General features: G+C 36.5%; 1 protein-coding gene and 1 long non-coding RNA gene across 3 annotated transcripts in view; one reads left to right on the top strand and one right to left on the bottom strand.

The window, feature by feature from the left end:
• The window catches only part of LOC106497987 (uncharacterized), a 29,563-nt gene extending 27,213 nt beyond the window's left edge, over positions 1 to 2,350 (top strand). For both annotated transcript variants that reach the window (XR_010883764.1, XR_001294877.1), the window contains one exon: positions 2,273 to 2,350. This is a non-coding gene — a long non-coding RNA (uncharacterized lncRNA). The remainder of the gene's footprint in view (positions 1 to 2,272) is intronic.
• FAM184A (family with sequence similarity 184 member A) overlaps positions 1 to 20,532 on the bottom strand; it is an 87,130-nt gene that overhangs the window by 18,852 nt on the left and 47,746 nt on the right. The window contains exons 10-11 of the mRNA XM_067293798.1: positions 3,513 to 3,725; positions 2,245 to 2,398 (exon numbers count right to left, since the gene is read on the bottom strand). Of these exons, the coding sequence (XP_067149899.1) occupies positions 2,245 to 2,398; positions 3,513 to 3,725 (367 nt within the window). The remainder of the gene's footprint in view (positions 1 to 2,244; positions 2,399 to 3,512; positions 3,726 to 20,532) is intronic.

Below are 20,532 nucleotides of genomic sequence, written 5' to 3'. Positions count from 1 at the left end.
ATAATAGGAACATATATATCAAAATGGGGTGGGGTTGGTGGTCTTGCAGTTTGGCTGCAGGTATTTCATAATGGATCCTTTCTTTTCCCTTTTTTTAAACATATCAGTAAGGCCTTAGGGTACACAAAGTTATGCTTTTATGACTGCAAAGAATGTCAGTAGAAACACTGATGAAGAAACTATATATCATCTAGATAAAAACAATTCCTATTTTGGTGGGAGATCATTTGAACGTAAGTTCTTTAGAATTCTTCTCCTGCTGGCAATATAACGTTAAATGATCAAAACTAACCATGGCATAAGAGCAAAAATAGATGAGGGAATCCAAGTTTGATGAGTTGCAATGTCTAGCTGAAACTTGTTTAACTATAGGATCTTTCCTTTGATTTTTATGGTGGAAAGACTGAGCTAATCAAAGTGGAAAAGATGCTGAGCTGATAAGAGAGTTAAGGGAACAGAGACAACCTCTCTTGACAGGACTGAAAATTTTATTCTGATGTGCACCTTACAAGATGTGCATGCATTTCTCAGAGGAGAATGTTCTACCCTAACCACAAAAAAAACCCCACAGCATTTTCAGTGATAACCAGTTGATATATAACATACAGGAAGAAAGCAGTGGTTAGAGAGAAAGTGTCAATGAAAGGTACTTGCAAAATTTTATCTTTCTGTAGGTACTTAAGTCTTTGTTTTGAGGCTTGCATGTTTTTGGCTGACTTCAACAAATAAAAAAAGCCACTCATGTCATTTATGCTGCATTTTGTCTGTATGGTGCTTCTAAAAGTTGACTTTTCCTTTCTGTCCCCAAAAGGCAAATCACTTCTATGCACTCACTCCTCTTGCTTGCAGTGATGCAGTCTTCTCTTCACATTCTTTTTATACTACCATTGTCATTTCTACATTCCAGACTGGCAAAAAGCTAAAGCAGATGGCCCCTTGGTCTTTTCTTCTGCATTTCCTGCCAAAAAGCTACAGCAGATGCCTGCCTTGTCTTTTCTTCCACATTTTGTGCTTTGTTACTACCTTGCACTGAAGTCTTTTTGTCTTTGCCATTGACGCTCAATATTGGGCCAACCTTTCCACTTCCTTGAAGCATGCTTGTTTGTGCACCCCACCCTTAACGTTTTATCAATTTTAATGACATCAGCTCCCTTTAATCTTTACCTTTCATAAATGTCACTGTTTTCCTCCATAAAACCCTTTTTTACATGTAAAGCTCCTACTATTTTGTCTACATGCATCTCAGTTGTCTCACTCCAGTTCTGTTCCAAAACTGACTTTTGCTGTTTTGTCAGTAGAACAAGTAAGAGGGGGGAAGACTGCTTAAATTTTAGATCCAGCAAAAATCCAAGACTATCAAGAAGTATCAAAGTGTTGTGGAGTAAACAGCATGACATTGTTGTGACCTTGTCCTTCTGTTCATTATCCTATTTCATTATCTCATCAATTTATAAACCTTTCTTACATTAGATTGAGATTATGTTTTGGGGGGCAAGGATCACAACTTAATTTATTTGTGAGAAATCTGGCTCATTTCTTGGAACACAAAACATTAATTAAATTTCCATCTATATTATTAAAAAAAACCCAAGTAACAAACACTTTTCCTATGTTTTTGTCTTATTTATTATTCCATACTGGCTAAACTGGCAGAAGCACTGTACCTTTCTAAGCACAGTTCAAATCCTGACTGTACTACAAAGTTCAAACTAATTTGTAATTAATATATCAACAAAATTAGTAATTGTGCTTCCCAACTCTTTGCTGTAGAGATAGAGTGCTAGGACTCACACTTCTAAAATCACTTTATGTATAAAGGCAAACAACTGTCCAGTTGTTTTATTCCTGTCACTTTCTGAAATATTCTCCATCATTAAATCTGGTCACTTACTCATTCTGAAGAACTTAAGGGTAAGATTTTCAAAGGCGACCAGTTTTGACTTGTCTGTTAAAGCTTATATTGATTTTAACAGGAAAAATTAGGTCAATTTTGAATGCTTTTGAGATGCACTGCGGTGTTTTAGCTGTTTCAGTTATTGATTGTCTATGTTTATATTACCATATTTAGTTTCAATTTATTTTTCATTTACAGTTTTAATGCTGTTTGGGGAAAATGCAGTAAGTTTGTGTGTGTGCGCACATGCACACACATATATACATATTTATGTGGGTGTGTGCGCATGTATATTTGTATGAGTAGAAATAATGCTTTCAAACCTATTTGCAAATTTGAAAATGGCATACCTAACATAGCTTTTCCTTCATCCTCCAGCTCAAATCGAAGAGTCTGAAGTTCCTGTTCCATCTCCAATTTGAAACCTTCCATGGCTTGTTTATGTGTTTCTTTCAGTGCCTGAAGTTCTTCTGAATGCTTTTGTTGTAAACGTTCTTCTAACTCCTATGAAATCCAAATAGAGAAGATTAATTATATACCAGCTAAGGGAATTTATAAAATATTAACCAATAGTTTAACCGACAACAAAAATTAGGCATTAACATACTCTAGAAATCATTAAAAATGCATTTATATTACTCACATTTTCTTCACTCCCTAGATTATCATACTACTGTATTTTTTCTTTTTCATGGCTGACGGTTATCAAGATAACCTGAGTACAGAAAAATTAGGAATGTGTTCTGCTCACAGATGGAAAATAGAAAAAAAACCCAAAACAATCTATGGCTATGTTTACAGTAGCAAGCAATGTAGCTCAACAAGAGCAGATCCATAGAGGGGCCTAGTGTATGATACATACATTTGGTGGGGGGGTTATTCTCCATTCAAGTGCATTAAGCTTAATGCTGCTGGAGCACATCATCTGATTCCATTTCACACAAAGCAAATGCAACTTGTGTGCCCCAAGACCACCCTTTGATGTGAACCAAAGCACAGTAAGTGGGGACAGCTGGGAAATTCATTGCAAAAGTAACCTCTCGATCTTAACTAAAAATTTACACACCCTATGAAGTATCATGCACTGCCAGAATTTCAATTTCGAAGCAGGTTTAGTCAAGGTTTGAACAAAATATCTTCTGGACATGAAAATTACTTTGCAGGTTGCAAAACAGTTTATAAGATTTTAAACATAATGAAAATGTAAAATACATTACAAAAGTAGTCAGTTGACAGGAAACATTGGAAAACATGATAAATTAGGTAAATATAATCAAAAATACAAAGAAACCTATTTCAGATCAATCTTAGAATTGATGTTATAGATAACAATCTCAAGCTATTGTAAAGAAATGTGCATGTGTGTTGATAATCATTACATATATCAACACAATAATAGAGTATAAAGCAAGATGCTAATTAATGCCAGTATTAGAGATGACTTTCAATATATCTTAAACAGATTTAACTGAACATCATTAAAAACACATAATCTGAAAAGGAAATGTAGTAGTTATGCAAATACTTTTCTTTATTAATTTTCACTGTGTACATAATGGCTAAAATTGTGACATTCTCTACATAATTTGCATAATTTGGAATATTCATACGAACATGCCTTTTGCTCTTGTTCTTTTGTTTCTTCCATATTTTGAAACGCAAGGATGTGGGCTTCTTGGAGAGACTTATGCCTTTGCTGATGCTCTTCTTCTAATTCCTGGATCTCCTGAGTCAGTCTTTGTCGTTCCTGACTGAACTGAGCTTGTAGCTGTTGCAAAGAGCTCTGAGACTGGGAAAGTTGCATCTCCAGATTCTGCTTCAGCAATGAGATCTAACCCACGGAACAGCAAATATCAATTAGTCATTAACACTAACATCAACTCTGAAAAGAAGGAAAGATTTGAAATTCTAAATCCAGCATATTAACTATGAGGGACAAGCAATGTTGTCCATCTACTGAATTGGTTTTTAATGTTATATCTCAGGGATACAATCATTACATTGTAATAATTTTGTAAGAGTTTTCATATCTATAAGTTCATAGTATAGTACTACCTTTAACATTGTTGGTATTTCATGGCCAAATTAAGTTATCAAAATTTACTTCTAGGTCTTGGATAAAAACAATAAAAATGACACTATCAAGGGCTAAGGTCTAACATTTGATTTGTTAAAATAAACTATTATTCAGGAGAAGATCATGTCAATTCTGCACAGAAAATGCTGCACTTGTTAAGGGAGATAGAAAAATTCTTCAGTCTAGATGTTGCAGGCTATCTGTTGATATGTTATGGGCCTTTCTTACTGGTAACTTTCTGATTTAAAAAGAATAGCAAAACATACTATATCACAAATAAAATATAACACTTTATGAAGCCTTTTTGTTAGCTCATGGGAGTGATTTTTCTGCTGACTTTCAACTAACACCAAAGCAATTCCAGTCACAAATACTCATTTTCTTAGAAATACTTGATATTACCAATGACGCTTATAGTCCAACAAACATTTTAATATATTAGAGTACACCGTACTCCTTGAAAGAGTCCTGTTTTCATTTTATTATATTCCAAACTCTGTTCTTCGCATCAGATAGCATCTTTTCAGACAGAAGATACTAAGCATGTATTCCCTTTGGATCCAAACAAGAAAGAGGTACCTTCCAACTCTGGAAACAAGATTTTACCAAAAAAAAAATAAAAATAAAAATAAAAAAAATTACAGTGACTCACCGGAAGAAAAAATGAAATTGCCATGGGACAAAGGATTTGAATCAGAGTATTTTTCAAGCCTCAGAACATTACATACAATTGAATCATAAAAGAAAGTTTGATAGTGTCATCTGATTTAGTAAATCTTACAATTAATTATGACAAATTAATAAAGACATTGCACATCAGTATATTGAATTATAAAACGTTACATCTCACCACTTAACAAAAAATTGACAGCAGCATATCAAGGACAACTTGCAGCATAAGCACTATTGTTGAACATATTTTTTTCAGAAGGACACAGCTTAAGCAGTTTTGAAAGGAAAGAAGCTACATTTAAAGTAAAATTAGCATTAAAACAAAACAAGCAAATTAAGTTGAATGAAATGACCATGGCCAGTTGCATTTAGAATTCGCCAGGTTTATGTGTTTGTACACATATACACTACCTTCTAAGAATACTATAACAACAGCACCTTACTTCAAGCACCTTTGAAGGAGATTTAACTATAACTGAAGGATTTTAGTGAAGACTTGTACTATATTCTACGATCTGAACTATACATGGAAAACCTTTTACTGAGTACATTTAATATTCATGTCACATACAAATTGTACAATGTCAGACCAAAGGTTTGTTTAATGTAGTATTCTGCCTCCAGAAATGGCCAACATTTCCCAACCGGGATGTTGACTCTAAAGTCTACTAGCACCCAGCAACCTTTCTTAAACCAGAAGAGGTATTTTTGGAAGAATTCATGGAAGAAAAATCCATTAAATACTATCACTATTTGAATCCACCTAAACTTTTAGCATCCACAACATCTTTGTCAAGTCCCACAGCTTCAATACACATGCCAGCTTCGTAGGATGCCCTCCACTACTTCTAATGGAAGAGTCAGAAGTTCCCTTTTCATTTACTCCATTCTACTCACGTATCTGTAGATCTCCATCATACCTCACCTCACTCTTCCAAACTGACCAGTTTTGGCCTGCTAAGTCACTCCTTGTATAGAAGTCATTTCATATCTATCATCATCAGCCTTCTCCTAGTTTTTCTCCCTTTTCTACTATTTCCTTTTAAAGATTAGGGGATCAGAACAGCGCACAGCATTCAAGATGAGGATAAACTGTGGTTTTATACAGCGGCATGGTATCAGGTATTATGTTCTCCATTCTTCTTTATTCCTAACATGTTATTTACTTTTGTGACTGCTACTGAGCACTGAGTTATGTTTTCATGGAATTATACACATAATCCCCAAATCTAATCTCTTTAGTTGTAATGGTCAAGTCAAAGCCTGTCATTTATACAAGAAGTTAGAATTTTTTTTCCTTGTATATCACTTAATATTTATCTACACTGAATTTCATCTGCCATTTTATTGCCTAGTCCCTTTGTTTTTCACAGCTTTCTACAATTCTTCAACCAGTCTTTGTCCTTCCTACCCTGAATATCTTAGTATAAACTACAAGTTTTCCCACCTTACTTACTCACAAACAACCTGCAAAAAAGTATGTTGCACATCAGTAGACCTCCACTGATGATCTACCTTCACTGTGGTAACACTGTACTTAATTCCTATCTTTCAACCAGTTACTTATCTATGCAAAAATTTCTCTCCCATATCATGGAGTTTTAATTTCCTCCAAAGCTTCAGAGGGATGACTTTGGCAAAAGTCTTTTGGAAAACCAAGTAGATTATATCAACTGCACCACCCTTACCCAGATTTTTATTTATCCCTTCAAAAGAATTGCAGTAAATTCTAAGGCAGGGTTTCCCTTCTCAAAATCTATTTTAAGTCTTCCCAAATAGATCACGGTGCCCACAAATTCTATCTTCATTACAGCTTCTGTGAGTTTATCTTGCAAAGACATTTGGCTTACAGGCCTGTCATTCCTCAGATCTCCTTTGGAGCCTTTAGAAAGATTGTCATCCTATTTGCTCACACATCAATCCTTATGAATCAATGCAGATGTGAGTAACTACATACTGGTGTTTGTGTTCAAAAGGATTGTCAGAATGAAATTCTTGGGTGAACAGACAAGTACTGACTATTTGTTGTGGTTCATTTTGTCAGTTCGTTCTACACCATCTTTTACATTCTCTCTTAATTTCACAGGAGTCCTGTAATGGGTACAATGAAGGGCTCCAGTGTGGAAAATGCTCCATTTTTTTCTACCCTAAATACCAATGCAAAAGGATTCATTTAGCTTCTCTGCAGTGGTACTATCATCTAGCAGTGCTCCTTTTATACCCTGTTCATTTACTGCCCTACAGATCCTCTGTCAGGCTTCCCTGATCTGAATGTGTTTGAATAAAGTATTAAATACTTTGGACACTTTTTGCTAGCTGTTTCTCAAATGTTTTTAGTCTCTTTTGTATTTTTACACTTAACCTAATACAGCTTCTGATCCTTTCTAGGTTCTTTAAGCACACACTGCTTGAGTTTTCTTAAACTGTTTCTTATTTCTAACCCTTACCTTGCTGTTTAGCAATGCCAACTCCCTGATGCCATTTCTCAAGCCTGTTTTTAGCATGGTGCTTCTGATTTGATATCTTTAAGTAGCTCCTATGCCACTGATAAGGAATACATTTTCTAACCTGCCCCTTTTATCTAAAATAAATAAATAAAATAAAATAAAATAAAATATCATCCCATCCCAGATTTTTCTTTTTACATAACTCCTCACTTCTCTTTCAGAAACCAAGCACAATTTTGGTGGATATTTGTTTTTTCAAACAAACAAATAAATAAACAACAACAACAAAAAAAGCAGGGGCAAGTACATCAAGGTTGCTTAAGGCTTGTCAAGGTAAGAAACCAGATCCTTCAAGCTACTCGGAACCAATTCAAGGGTTTCAGAATGCCTGGTGAGATCCCAAGGCAGGTGCTCCCCCCAAAATAATCCACAGTCTCAAAAATTTGGTCTCTAGGGTGTATCTTGATGTAGTTAGTATTTGTTTACTCTAGTGTGGGTAACTGAATTTCTCTATCACTACTGTATTTCCTATCCACACTATCCCTTTCAGCATACCATGGCTATAGTTGTCATTCTGGTCAGACAAGCCAATAACACAACTGCATATTTTATTCTTCTCTTCCTCTTCAACCCTGTAATTTCAATCCATTGATGAGGTCAGTTTGCAGCATACCACTGCCAGCATGACCAACCATGTATTTTCATGTATATTTTGTAATCTGGTATTACAATGTACTATTGATTGTCCTTCTCCAGAAGAAATATATCTTATTTAAACTCACCTGCGATCTCCTCTCATTCCCATCTACTCTTATGCACCCTGCATTCACTGTTGGGCCCTTGTCTTTTTCCCCATATTTTTGTAACCTCATACCTACGTGGGTCCTTTTCATCTGTAAGCCTCACCTTATCCCTGATTTCCTGTTTTGCTGCCACACTGCACCTACTAAAAAAAGCAGACTCTGCCTGGAGGTCTGTTTTTTTTCCTTCCCCCTTCTGCGCCTTTACGTAATTCTTATGCTTCTTTAGATTACCTCTGCTCCTGTTTAACCACCATCCATAAACTCCCAATATATCTTTTGTTTCCCTAAGGTCACTATTGCAACTTGGCTCTTGCCGTTCTACTCCTTCTCTTAGCTCCATCCCATATTCCAGTATCTCTCCTCCTTTTCCTCCCCTCTTTTGCTCTTTTTCTTCTTCCTGACACCATTTGTAGCATCATAGGAAAGTATAGCTAAGATAAGGTTATGAGATTTAGTCCAGTTCTTTGCACTAGGTCGGACCAATTACAAATTATTGCTTAAAAAAACTCATATGAAGGAAATTCCACAATTTCCACTGAGACCCTCTTCCTCCTCTCCACTGAGTGCCTGTGACAGAAACACCAAACAAGTGGACAGATGTTCTGTCCACTCTCGCTTGTCCTTCACATTTCTCACCACTGTTCTGCCTCTCCCATCACCACGAGCAGTAACAGCTCCAGAGAAAATCCTGCTCAGTTACTGCAGAGCCTCAGGCAATGTAATCATCATACCCTAAAAAGCCTTTCATGACAATATTCAAACAGAGTTGACCAGAGTTTGGTATCTTAGCCAAATTCGCATGGATTTATGAAGATGACAGAAAAGCGTGTTTTTTTTTTTTTTGCCTTGAAGTTAAATCTCTTTCACTTAAGTTCCTGTTCTAAATTCTAATAATTCTCACTGTATCATTTATAAATATTTTTAGCATGGGTAAAACAATTCTCTTTTATATAACTCTTGGAAATGTAGAAAACACTAACTGAGGTGCTTTTTAGAAGTCTGACATCTAGCCAGGCAGCCATCTTAGAAGATGACAAAGATCAGGAATACCCTTTTCAAGAGCAGCTCAGACTTCCACCAGATTAAAGTGACTGAAAAAAACATAGCCTGAAATAAGTCAATCTCTGGAGAGGTCTGTTTGCATCAATAGACTATACAGCAAGCATGGCATGATGAGGCTTAAATGACCTCAACAACCAAGTCAGACATCTAATCTCCCATTCTAATGAGGATTTTTTTTTTGCTGAAAGTACATCATGTATAAAAAAATTGACAAAGTTATTTTTAAAGGGACAACAAAATTCTAAGTATTAATTTGATTATTCAATATGTATATTCATACTCTCAAGAGGACGTTTTCGAAAATATTCATGCCTCCCTTTGCATGTCTTTGGAGCTTCCCTTCTCAACACTCCTATATTGAGGACTTAAAAGAAAACACCTAGCTCCAAATGCTATCCTCTGAACCTTCAGTACTCTTATCTAAGGTATTCAGCAGATTAAAAATATTAGCATTAAAAAAAAGAGTATTTCAGCTGCACTGCAAAACAGCAAATTATAACACAGCATCAATCTCATGCTTTGTAGAAAGCTCTGCAACACACATTTGCACTGCCCACAAGCTTGCTTTAACAATGACATAAAAATGTTGTTTATGTTATGACCATGTATGTAGTGCTTGATGTCCAGTGATACATACATTTACACAGATGAATGGATGCAGTACAAAAGCTTTTGAGAAATAGTGGCAAACGTTCTCTTGAATATTATCATGTATTTGATTTTATAGGCTAAAGCTTTAAAGCGGTATTACAGGATATGCAGATTTAGTAGTGCAAACATGCCCTTTACAAGCTGTAAGTGCAAATCACTTACATTGCTGATAGATTTATGCAAAGCTTCACCGAGACAGTGCCGCTATGAAGAAAAGATCACAGGAATAAAGGGAAACATTCAGAAATCAACTAAGTAAAAGAAAAAGGGATAAGGAAGGGAGAGTAAAACATAGAACATTAATTATAATTTGACCAGGAAAAAATAAGTTGAAGACTATCTGGATAAAATATTAAATGAATACTTTGCTTCGACTTAGTATATAAACTACTGAACACAGAACAGAATGAAGCATTTTCTTGTGTTATATTTTGAATGTACAGGATAGCAATATTTCTTCAATATAATATTATAATATACTTCTATATTATGCAACCAAACATTTTTTAAATTATCCAACTGTTTCCTCTTCATCTTTATGGCAAATAATTTTGTGGAAAAGTCATTAAGTACACCAATTTGCATTACTATTAGAAAAGCCATACATAAAAGAATAATTGATCAGCTGTGTCTCTGAAATATCACAAGCATATTAAACACTTAAAATACTAAAGATCAGGTTTCACTGATAAAAAGAAAAGATGAAGTTTAGTCTCAAATAAAGTAAAATTTATATTAAAATACTTAATTTTTTTTTAAGATTTCAGAATGACATGGGAACATAAAAGACTTTCTGCAATTCCCTACCAAAAAATTAGGTATTGTACCACCTTATACTAGTGTTGATTGCTAATGAAAAGCAAAAATAAAAACAAATTGCCAAGTACATGCTCTATATCAAGTATTACTGACCATATATAAAATTCATATAGCTAGACAGATAGATATAGGCTCACACACATGCACGCACAGAGTCATCAGAAATGAAGTGAGAGTAATTTAAAATCCAGCATGACCAATTTCCACTTTTGGCACACATTAGTCAAGAAGATGGCTTTCTCAGGCAGACAGCAGGTATTCTTACACCATCTTGGAAGACTTCACCTGAGAATTTTTAAAATCATTCTTTGTCAAAATACAAAAAGAAGAAAATAGTATTGCTCCTCCTGAATTTACAAAACGATTAACATAAAAATAAATTATAGTGGAAAATCCCAAATTATCCTATTAAAATTGTAGGAGAGTTAACAAGCAACAATTTTCTACTCATGAGAGTAACACTAGGAGGCACCATACTGCAGCAGACAAGAGACTAGACTAGCACCTAACAGCTCTAATTTCTACACCTAATTTTGCCAGTGCCAACCTGAGCAAATCCATCTGCTTTTCCATGATTCCTTTCCAATCTGTCTTGGTTGGAAGCTACTAAGAGCATGAACGATCTCTTACTAAATAAATGTTCTGCTTCTAGAATGGCTGGGACTTAATTTTGACTGATATACTTAGGCACTACTGCAGTACGACAAACAAATATTTATTAAATGTATTTAGATTTACAATCTCAAATAGAAAGGTCAGTAATGTCCTACAATGAAAAGAAATTCCAAATAAAAATACTTTTTGGAAGCTGTATTCTGAGCTGTAGGAGTTGCCCCTTGCTGCTTGCAGAACAATGCAGATTTCTTTCCCCAAGGCACAGTATAGAAATAAGGAAAGAACAGTAGCTGCTGTCAAACCAGTCTTATGACTGACAGAACTAAGATGGGCCAACCATTTTAATCTGTGCGATTCCACCAAGTTTAAAAGTTTTCCAGAGATACCGAAAACAGAAGGAACCTATATGAACTTTTGATTAAGGTTCTTGACTACAACTCTGCAGTAAAGTTCAATTTTTAGATTTGTCACGGATTTCTTATGCTACCTGACTCAAAGCAATTTTTCTGCAGCCCATGCTTCCTGATTATGAAATGAGAATAATAATTATCTTTTGGAAAAAAAATTAACTATGAGATGCTCATATATTACAGTGGTGAAAAGACAACTGACATGGACCCCCCCCAAAGTAATTTTTTAATAAAGTTGAGCTTATATATTTAACATTCCTAGGTGTTCATGCACAAATATTGAGCATTACAGTAAACGTAGCTTATTGATTTTTAACAAAACTTCAAATACATGTGTAGTTTATAAATCTAGAAGTCCCAGCATCATACCACTATTCAAAGGCATTTAATTATAGGACAGCTAGCCAAACATTAGTACTTGGAAAAGAATGGAAAAGATGATACAGGATTCAATCAAGAAAGACTTCAAGTGTGAAAATAACATGATTTTCAGTCAGCATGACAATAGAAAAGAGCCAAGCTAAACAAAATTTGATTTCTTGCTTTGACAAGACTAGTCTTGAGCAATAAATGCTACTGTACAGAAATAACACCTAAGACTTGTTAATGGAATTTATTATCACATGAGATTTTGATTTAAATATGTGTACTCATACAATTTTAGTAAAGTATACTTTAAAAGATTAAAATCTACCTATTTACAAATCTCAAAAATTGCTGGTGGTGAGTCACAGGGATTTTTCAGGATCAATACTAAACCTGACAACAATTGATATTTTCATCCATTATTAGGAAGTAAATAAAAGATTTTGACAGAATATGTGCATGATAAATTAGTAAACTATAATTATGTAGTGCAGTCAATTGGCATGGGGGGGGCCCGATTTCAACAAAATATGTAGCAACATAATCAGATGCAGCTCCTTATTAAAAAGGATGCAGGACACATTCAGAATGGAGAACTCCAAAATAAGCTAGTCTATTTGAAATTATTAAGATATAGAGGAAGACTTGTTTTCCTCCTTCATATTTTAAAGTCTCTACTAAAAGAGCTGAGTTTTCTTTACTTAAAAAAAAAAATTGGGCTAGTCTGCATCATAATAAAACAGATCCAGAGATTTTAAACTTATTCATGCTTTGGAGTTGCTTATTTTAATACAGTTGCTGGTAGACCCATCACAATGACTGTCACAGGGATCATACTTACTTATGATCATATTACAGTATTTTCCTTAAGAAGGGAGACAACAGTACCACTGATATTTTCACTCAGCTGCATTGTTTCCTGCAAGATGTTAGGTTATTTGACACATGGATAGTTTTATCATTTCATTTTTTCTCTTGGCTAAAAGTTACCTTCGATCACATTAAAGAGGCTTCACACTAAAGTTCAGCATAAATCTTCACATCACTCATAAATCAGTTACATAACTCTCTTTCTCACTGTGCTTCCCACAGATATTTCAATGTCATATTGTTTCAAGACCTGACTTTGGTACACTGCTTACTGAGTTTTCAAAACATCGTCAGCAGCAGAGATTCTTGTGCTAAGCCCCGAGACCCTAGGTGGGGAAGAGCAATCTGTGGTATCAAGAGCAGATCTAGATTACTACGCAGTCTTTGTCTTATTTTAAGAGTCAACTCCAACAGATGCTGCAAACCTTTCTGAAGGGGAAAACCTATGTGTATCCATCAGATGTTAGTAAAATAAGTCAGTTTAAAATGTTTACTGAAGAAACTGAAGGGACCTTTGGCATATGTCCATTTTACCCAGCTGAAAATAATAATAAAAAAGCAAACAAAGTAAACCACCCTCAGGATATTTCTTTGGTTTGAAGAGAAAGACTGATTTGTCAGCAGATTCACCATCTCTGACCGGTGCTTACACAGCTGATGACTATGCAAAGATTTGGAAAGCAGCTGTTTGCTACCACAATGTTTTGTATTTGCTTGAGGCTTGTGACATACTAGGAATGGAAGAGCTGCACCAAGGGCTGCCCTGACCGACTGATAAGGAAAAGCAGCATTCAGAGCCCCTTCCATTTCCCTTTCTTCTCTGTCAAAGCCCAACAGGCTTCTGCTGGGGAAAATCAGAGTATATGAAGCATTCTAAAATTTATAAATATCTCTGAGATCTAATTGGTCCTGACCAATTCTGTTTTTGTAGCAACAGTGTGAGTGTGGGTGCTGTGTCCTGGCTATCTCAAGGTACCAATTATTCTGGTGCCTTAAAAAGATCTAGCTCTTCTCATTTTAAATTACAAGATTCTTATCCAACTCCTAAGTAAAATGGCTGAGGTATTCTGCCCTATTCTTACCTGTTACACTTTGGATTACTTGCTATTAATCTGACAAACTGCAAATTCAATGGTCAGGGGAAAAGTTTTAATAGTGATGATCATTAGAATCTATTGATAATTTTAAGTATTTGCAATGGTACTAGGGCTTCATTTCTTTTAAATACTTGTTAATAATGCTTTCAGTATTTTAAGGATTATACGTGAATCTTTGCTAATACATCCTAGAACACAGGCAGAGAAAAATATAGGATGACTTTGTGTGGAAGAGGTGAGGAGAAAATTGAGGTTCAAGTTCAGAAACACATGGACCATGGCATGGAAGGAGGAGTGGAAAACATGCCCATCTCTAAGTTTTAGATTTGGACATCACTGTAGGAAGCTCAAACAATTTTAATAGGAAGTTGTGGTTAAAAAAGTAAGCAAAAATGCTAAGAAACGTACTGAACAGAACGGATGGTAACACGGACAGCATAAATGAATTTCTTTCATAAGGAGCACTGTGTATAGGTAATGCTTGGTATTTCTTTACAAAATTACTGAGGATCTGAGGAGACTTAGATTTAGGTTGCCTAAATTCTGCTTACATACTTAACCAAGTTTACCTGTGAAACTCAGAGGGCAGCTATTGACAAGACCGATCCACACTTCCTGGAACCAAGAGCACTAGCAACCTGTTGCATCAGAACCCATGACTCTCCATTCTTATCTTCTCTGACCCTGTAACTCCTGCCTTAAAAAAAAAAAAAAAAAAAAAAAAAAAAGAAGCATACAACAGTCCAGCTTCTGTAAGAAAGATGGAAAGTCGAAAGGTGTTCCAGCTCAACACTGGGCTGTGACACCCCTGAGAATTGAGAACAGAGGACTCAAACTCACTTGAGATGAGGTACACTTAAAACTCCAGTTCTCTACTTCCTGTGCGAGTTCTCTAGACCACTAGACTATTCTGCAAAAAAAGTGTCTATCCCTTTGTCCAAAAGGGGGTCAGTATTCCGAATCCTGATCAAATGGTCTCATCTGGCCTTTGGCTCTGGATTACATGATTATTCATAAACTCATGTATAGCAGTTTTTGATTTTCTGAAAATACAGGTTCCCCACTCAGAATATGGGAACACAGACTAGATTTCCTCTAAATCATTAGCAAACGGTAGGATGCTTAAGACATTGGATCACAGGTCTTAAGGAGAAACTCCCAAAGCTCCCCTGGTTCTCAGCAAGTCCCTAAGGAGTTGCAGCATAGTTCCATTGAGATCACAATATTAAGAGCTGCAGTCACTTCTGAGACATTCTCATATAACATTCTCATAGGCAAGCTCAGGAAGTGTGGGCTAGATGAGTGGACAGTGAGGTGGATTGAGAACTGGCTGAATGGCAGAGCTCAGAGGGTTTTGATCCGCGGTGCAGAGTCTAGTTGGAGGCCTGTAGCTAGCGGTGTCCCCCAGGGGTCAGTACTGCGTCCAGTCTTGTTCAACTTCTTCATCAATGACCTGGCTGAAGGGACAGAGTGCACCCTCAGCAAGTTTGCTGATGATACAAAACTGGGAGGAGTGGCTGATACACCAGAGGGCTGTGCTGCCATTCAGAGAGACCTGGACAGGCTGGAGAGGTGGGCGGAGAGGAACCTCATGAAGTTCAACAAAGGCAAGTGCAGGGTCCTGCACGTGGGGAGGAATAACCCCATGCACCAGTACAGGTTGGGGGTTGGCCTGCTGGAAAGCAGCTCTGCGGAGAAGGACCTGGGAGTGCTGGTGGACACCAAGTTAAGCATAAGGCAGCAATGTGCCCTTGTGGCCAAGAAGGCCAATGGTATCCTGGGGTGCATCAGGAAGAGTGTTGCCAGCAGGTGGAGGGAGGTGATTCTCCCCCTCTACTCAGCCCTGGGGAGGCCCCATCTGGAGTACTGCGTCCAGTTCTGGGCTCCCCAGTACAAGAGGGAAGTGGCACTACTGGAGCAAGTCCAGCAAAGGGCTACAAAGATGATTAGGGGACTGGAGCATCTCTCTTATGAGGAAAGACTGAGAGAGCTGGGCCTGTTCAGCCAGGAGAAGACAAGGCTGAGAGGAGATCTTATCAATGTGTACAAATATCTAAAGGGAGGGTGTCAAGAGGATGGAGCCAGACTGTTTCAGTGGTGCCCAGCGACAGGACAAGAGGCAACGGGCACAAACTGAAACACAGGTTCCATCTGAACATGAGGAAAAACTTTTTCCCTGTGAGGGTGACAGAGCACTGGAACAGGTTGCCCAGAGAGGTTGTGGAGTCTCCTTCTCTGGAGATATTCAAAACCTGCCTGGACAGGATCCTGTGCAATGTGCTCTAGGTGACCCTGCTTGAGCAGAGGGGTTGGACTAGATGATCTCCAGAGGTCCCTTTCAACCTCAACCATTCTGTGATTCTGTGAAGTTCCCAAGAGCTGCAGAAAGTGGTGTCCCTTTGGAAAAAGAACAAATATCTAAAGATGGAAAAAGATAATATAACCTTATCTTTAACTCCTTGTCCAGGTGCCATTTGTTTGCTCTCTCCTTAATAGCATTTTTTTTTTAATTCTTTTGCATTTCAGCATTTTAGATTTGTAAGTGCTTTTTAAATCTTGCCCCAAATCCCTGTGAGGAGACGCTTATCATCCACTAAACATCATGTTAGACTTACCAGTATTATTTGAATACAAGAAAGCCCAAACAGGGAACTAGCATGGAGAAGCAGGTTACTTGAAGTTTACATTCTATCTGATTTCGATCAGACAAGCCTTTACTGTGCTTATGGCAAGATCAAGTGAAAGGAGACAGAGTAAAACAATGGTATTCTAAGAGTTGATTTCCCTTCCTTTGGGAAAGGGATATAGAGCATATGCAGGTCTTCTCTTGTAGAAATTTCCAGCAACCATTCAACAGCAAATCTTCTAAACCAATGGTTACCCAGACCGTGGAACATGCCACTAATCCTTGTGCTGAGAAAGTGGTATATCCTGATTCTGCTTGTGTGGATGCAGGTCAGCTCTGTGGTAACCACCCCACCCAGGCAAATAATGACCTAGCAATAACTGTCAGATGCACCTCAGGTAGAAGACTGATCAACAGCCATTTTCAGACATGCATAATAGCTTCATGACTTTTCTACAATACTCCACTTCATCAGCAAGGGTACAGTCAGTGGCCAGGACTTGCAATTGCAAATCAGAATATGAGAGAAGGACAAGGCAAGCTGCACATGACAGGAAAAAAAGTTCACTGGTGACCTGGGCTGCAGCAATAGGGAAGAAAATAAGAAGCCTTGGGTCCTACTTTGTTATGTAAGGCGTACCAGGAGGGAAAGGTATGCAGTCCCCTGAATATGCATACAGCATTTCAAACCAGCTAAGCTTGGAAACATATGTTCTAAAACCATGTAAACCAGAACTTGTTTGCTAGAGGTGGGAGACAGATATTTTAATTCACAATAAAGAGGAAGACAATACTGGTAGATTTTAGAGAATGCAAAATTCCTCCTCAGCATTTCCTTAAAATTAGCATCCTTTAGCTGGTTTTTACCAATCTAATTGCACTTTTGAACCAAATGAAGTTCTGAGAGACCCAAGGGTGGACAGTGACTCTAGAGTTCCTTTTGTTGATCCCTGCTATCCCCAACCCTCCCTCCCAATCCAATCTCTAATGTTTCACTTCTTAGATCGAACTGCATTAATTACCTGGATCCCCAAGAAATGACCTCTAAAGAAATGAAGATCTACTAATTACTTCTCATTTATTTTTAAGACCCTATGAATGAGTTGTAAATCTTCTGAAAACTACAGATTTGAATAATCTATATCAGAAGGAAATATTTTTATATTTTCATGTGTGTACATATACATAAAATATATATATATATTTTACAAAAGGTTCTCATATCCACTTTCAAGATGTTTTAAAAGGAAAAGACTCCACCATAGAACCAAACTCTTTGAATAGAAATCTTCTACCATCTTTTTCAAAATAGGAGAAAACCTTTGGAGGAGAAAAAATAAACAGTATACTTTTGTCCATTCTCACTGTAATACTTCTAGTATTTCCATTAATACAAGATGGTACTTACAGTGTGGAAAAAACTGACAAAGTTAGAAAGACAACTGTCACTACTACTTAGTAATATAATGGTAAGTAAAGCAAAAAAGCTGACAAAAACATTTCTTTCATTTTAGTGCGATATGTGTTTGATAAGTAAAGAAGACACCAACATTTGCTCAAATTGAGAAAAACTCATCAGCAATCAGGGCACCTGAAATTTTACAGAAAGAAACATTTATGAGAACAAGAGATAGATAAGAAGATGCATGTCTTAAATGCATGAGTTAAGTTCTCCTCAAAGTTGAAGTTTGCACTACACAAATAAGGAGAACAGAGAACACATTGTATTTTAAAAAAGAAAATTCTATTTTGTTCATGACTGAAGCTTTCTCAGCAGTAAAATATTTTTTAAGAAAAATGTTAAAAGTGCATTCCACAGCTAAAAGAAAAAGAGCAAGAAGCTAATGCATCTGAATTCTCTGCATATTTCATGAAGAAACTCTCACATGGATTGATATTTTGTAAAATTTACAAGGAAAAAAGGAAAAGCACTTTCTTTTTAAGACTTGGTCTCTAGATACTGATCCACTTAACCTACCAACCACATTAACTGTAGATGGTAAATGATTCTTTACAACTGGCAAAAATGTGTTTAAGCACTTGATTGGCCAAATAGCATTTTTTCTTGCAGAAGTTACTTTACTCATAACATACTGTTATAACAATAATCCTGCATGCATTCTATGAGGGACCACTTAATATTAATGGTATAAAAGAAAAATACTATCTTGCTTTACATCAGAGCTAAATGTCATTTACCAAAAGTGCAGCAACCCATAGAAGGCAAAAATTTGTCAATTAGTATAACACACACAAAAATCTTAAATACTTCATGGCCATAAATCAGTTGGAATCAGCAGTCTTTCTTCTCTTTTTTTTTCTGGCACTAATCAGCAGGATACCAAATGGGCATACCCTATACTATACTTTTCTTCAGTTTATATAACTATGCTGTCTCACTTTACTCCTCTCTACTTATCTAAGCCAACTTTTTAAACTCTCCGCTTACATAACCATTCCTTTACTTCAGGTCAGTTGTTACACTTCTCTAAATTGATTTTTTTTTTTTTTTTACAATCAAATATGAGATGCATTAATACATATTGGAATATAACACATCAGTAGAAGTGAAAGTATATGATCAATTTATAAAGCAACACAATATTTTCCATATTAAAAAGAAGTTAGATTATGATAATGAAGTCAAGCATGTCATTTTCACTATTTTGCACTGGACATAGTACTTTTTCAATCTGCCAAAAATCATGCTTAAGTCCTTTAAATTTAAGTTACATCATTCCAATATGTTTCATCTTCCTTTTCTCTAGAAATAATTTCTTATGACATTGCTTTATTTGAATAATTCACATTTATTAGCTCCTTCTGGATCTGATATTTATACTGCAACATTCTGATGATCAATTCATTTCTGAACAGAATTTATATGACAAAAGGGTCTAGCTCCAGATACTTTCTCCACGTAAAGCAGCACATAAACAACATTTTCTGTCAAGTTAAGAGTTTACAGATGAATGTGCAGAAATGCAAATGCTCTTATATAATTCTGACAAATCATTATATAGTACTGTTGGTATAGACCAGAGTAATGCTTCAAGTGTAAACAACTGAATTGCAAAAAGATGTGTCAGATCTCTGCTCTCTTCCTAATTCTTACATAGACTTCCTGCCTCTCAAATGGGTTTTAAATGCATCTCCCCACTAAAGACGACTGGGGCTGGGTGTAACAAATTCACATCTTTTTAATTCTACTACAGTATCTTGGGCTGTTCTACTTAAGTGTAGTTAGGTGGAGATAGAGATGAACAGACATCCTTGCAACAGACTCAGATTGAAAAATGTGGATTCATCCCAGGGCTGCTAACTTTTTTTTTTTTTTAATTATACAATAACAGCAGAACAATCTTATTTTTGTCTATCTCCAGACTGTTTAAACTAAACTGTGAACCCTTTGGGTTACGCAGCCTTTTTACACATTTACAGACTGCCAAGCAGAGCTAGCCTTATTGGATTAGTTCCTGAAGTGTCAAAGCAGGCCCAATGCAGTTTCCACTCAGAATACCATCATTCCAGACCAATGCATCAGAAGTCTGTAAGTCATCTTTGTTTTATAAAACACTCATACCACAAATCTCCCACTCTCCTCCGTAACAAAAATGCTACCTCTAATTTTCTTCTCTACTGAAATGACAAGATTTGCGGAGAAGGGGAGGAGAAATGGCTGTTATCCACTTTGACTTCAGCAAGGCTTTTAACAGCCTTGTATCTGAGTTGTGACATTATGATTTAGATGTGAGGACTACCAGATGGGTGAAACCTGGCTGGATTATCAGGCTCAAAGGATAGTAGCTAATGGTTCACACTCTACCTGAGGTCCTATTACAAGTAGAGCTCCTAAGGGGTCTATACCAGGACCTATCTTTTTCAATATCATTATCAATGATCTGAAGGAAGAAACCAAATTTACCCTCATTGAGTTTGTGGATGACATCAAACTGGGGTAGGGAGAGGTGGAGCAGACAATACATTTAAGGACAAGGCTGTCATACACAGGGACTTATACATGTTAGAAGAATGGACCAGCAGGAACCTATGAAATTCAACCAAGAGAAATGCAAAGTCCTGCACCTGGGATGGACTAATCCCCAGCACTAGTACAGACTGG

Source organism: Apteryx mantelli, chromosome 3 (genome assembly GCF_036417845.1).
Source record: "Apteryx mantelli isolate bAptMan1 chromosome 3, bAptMan1.hap1, whole genome shotgun sequence".
In the NCBI taxonomy this organism is placed as follows: Eukaryota; Metazoa; Chordata; class Aves; order Apterygiformes; family Apterygidae; genus Apteryx; species Apteryx mantelli.
The sequence above is the reverse complement of the archived record's forward strand: the minus strand, read 5'-3'. Positions and strand labels throughout refer to the sequence as shown.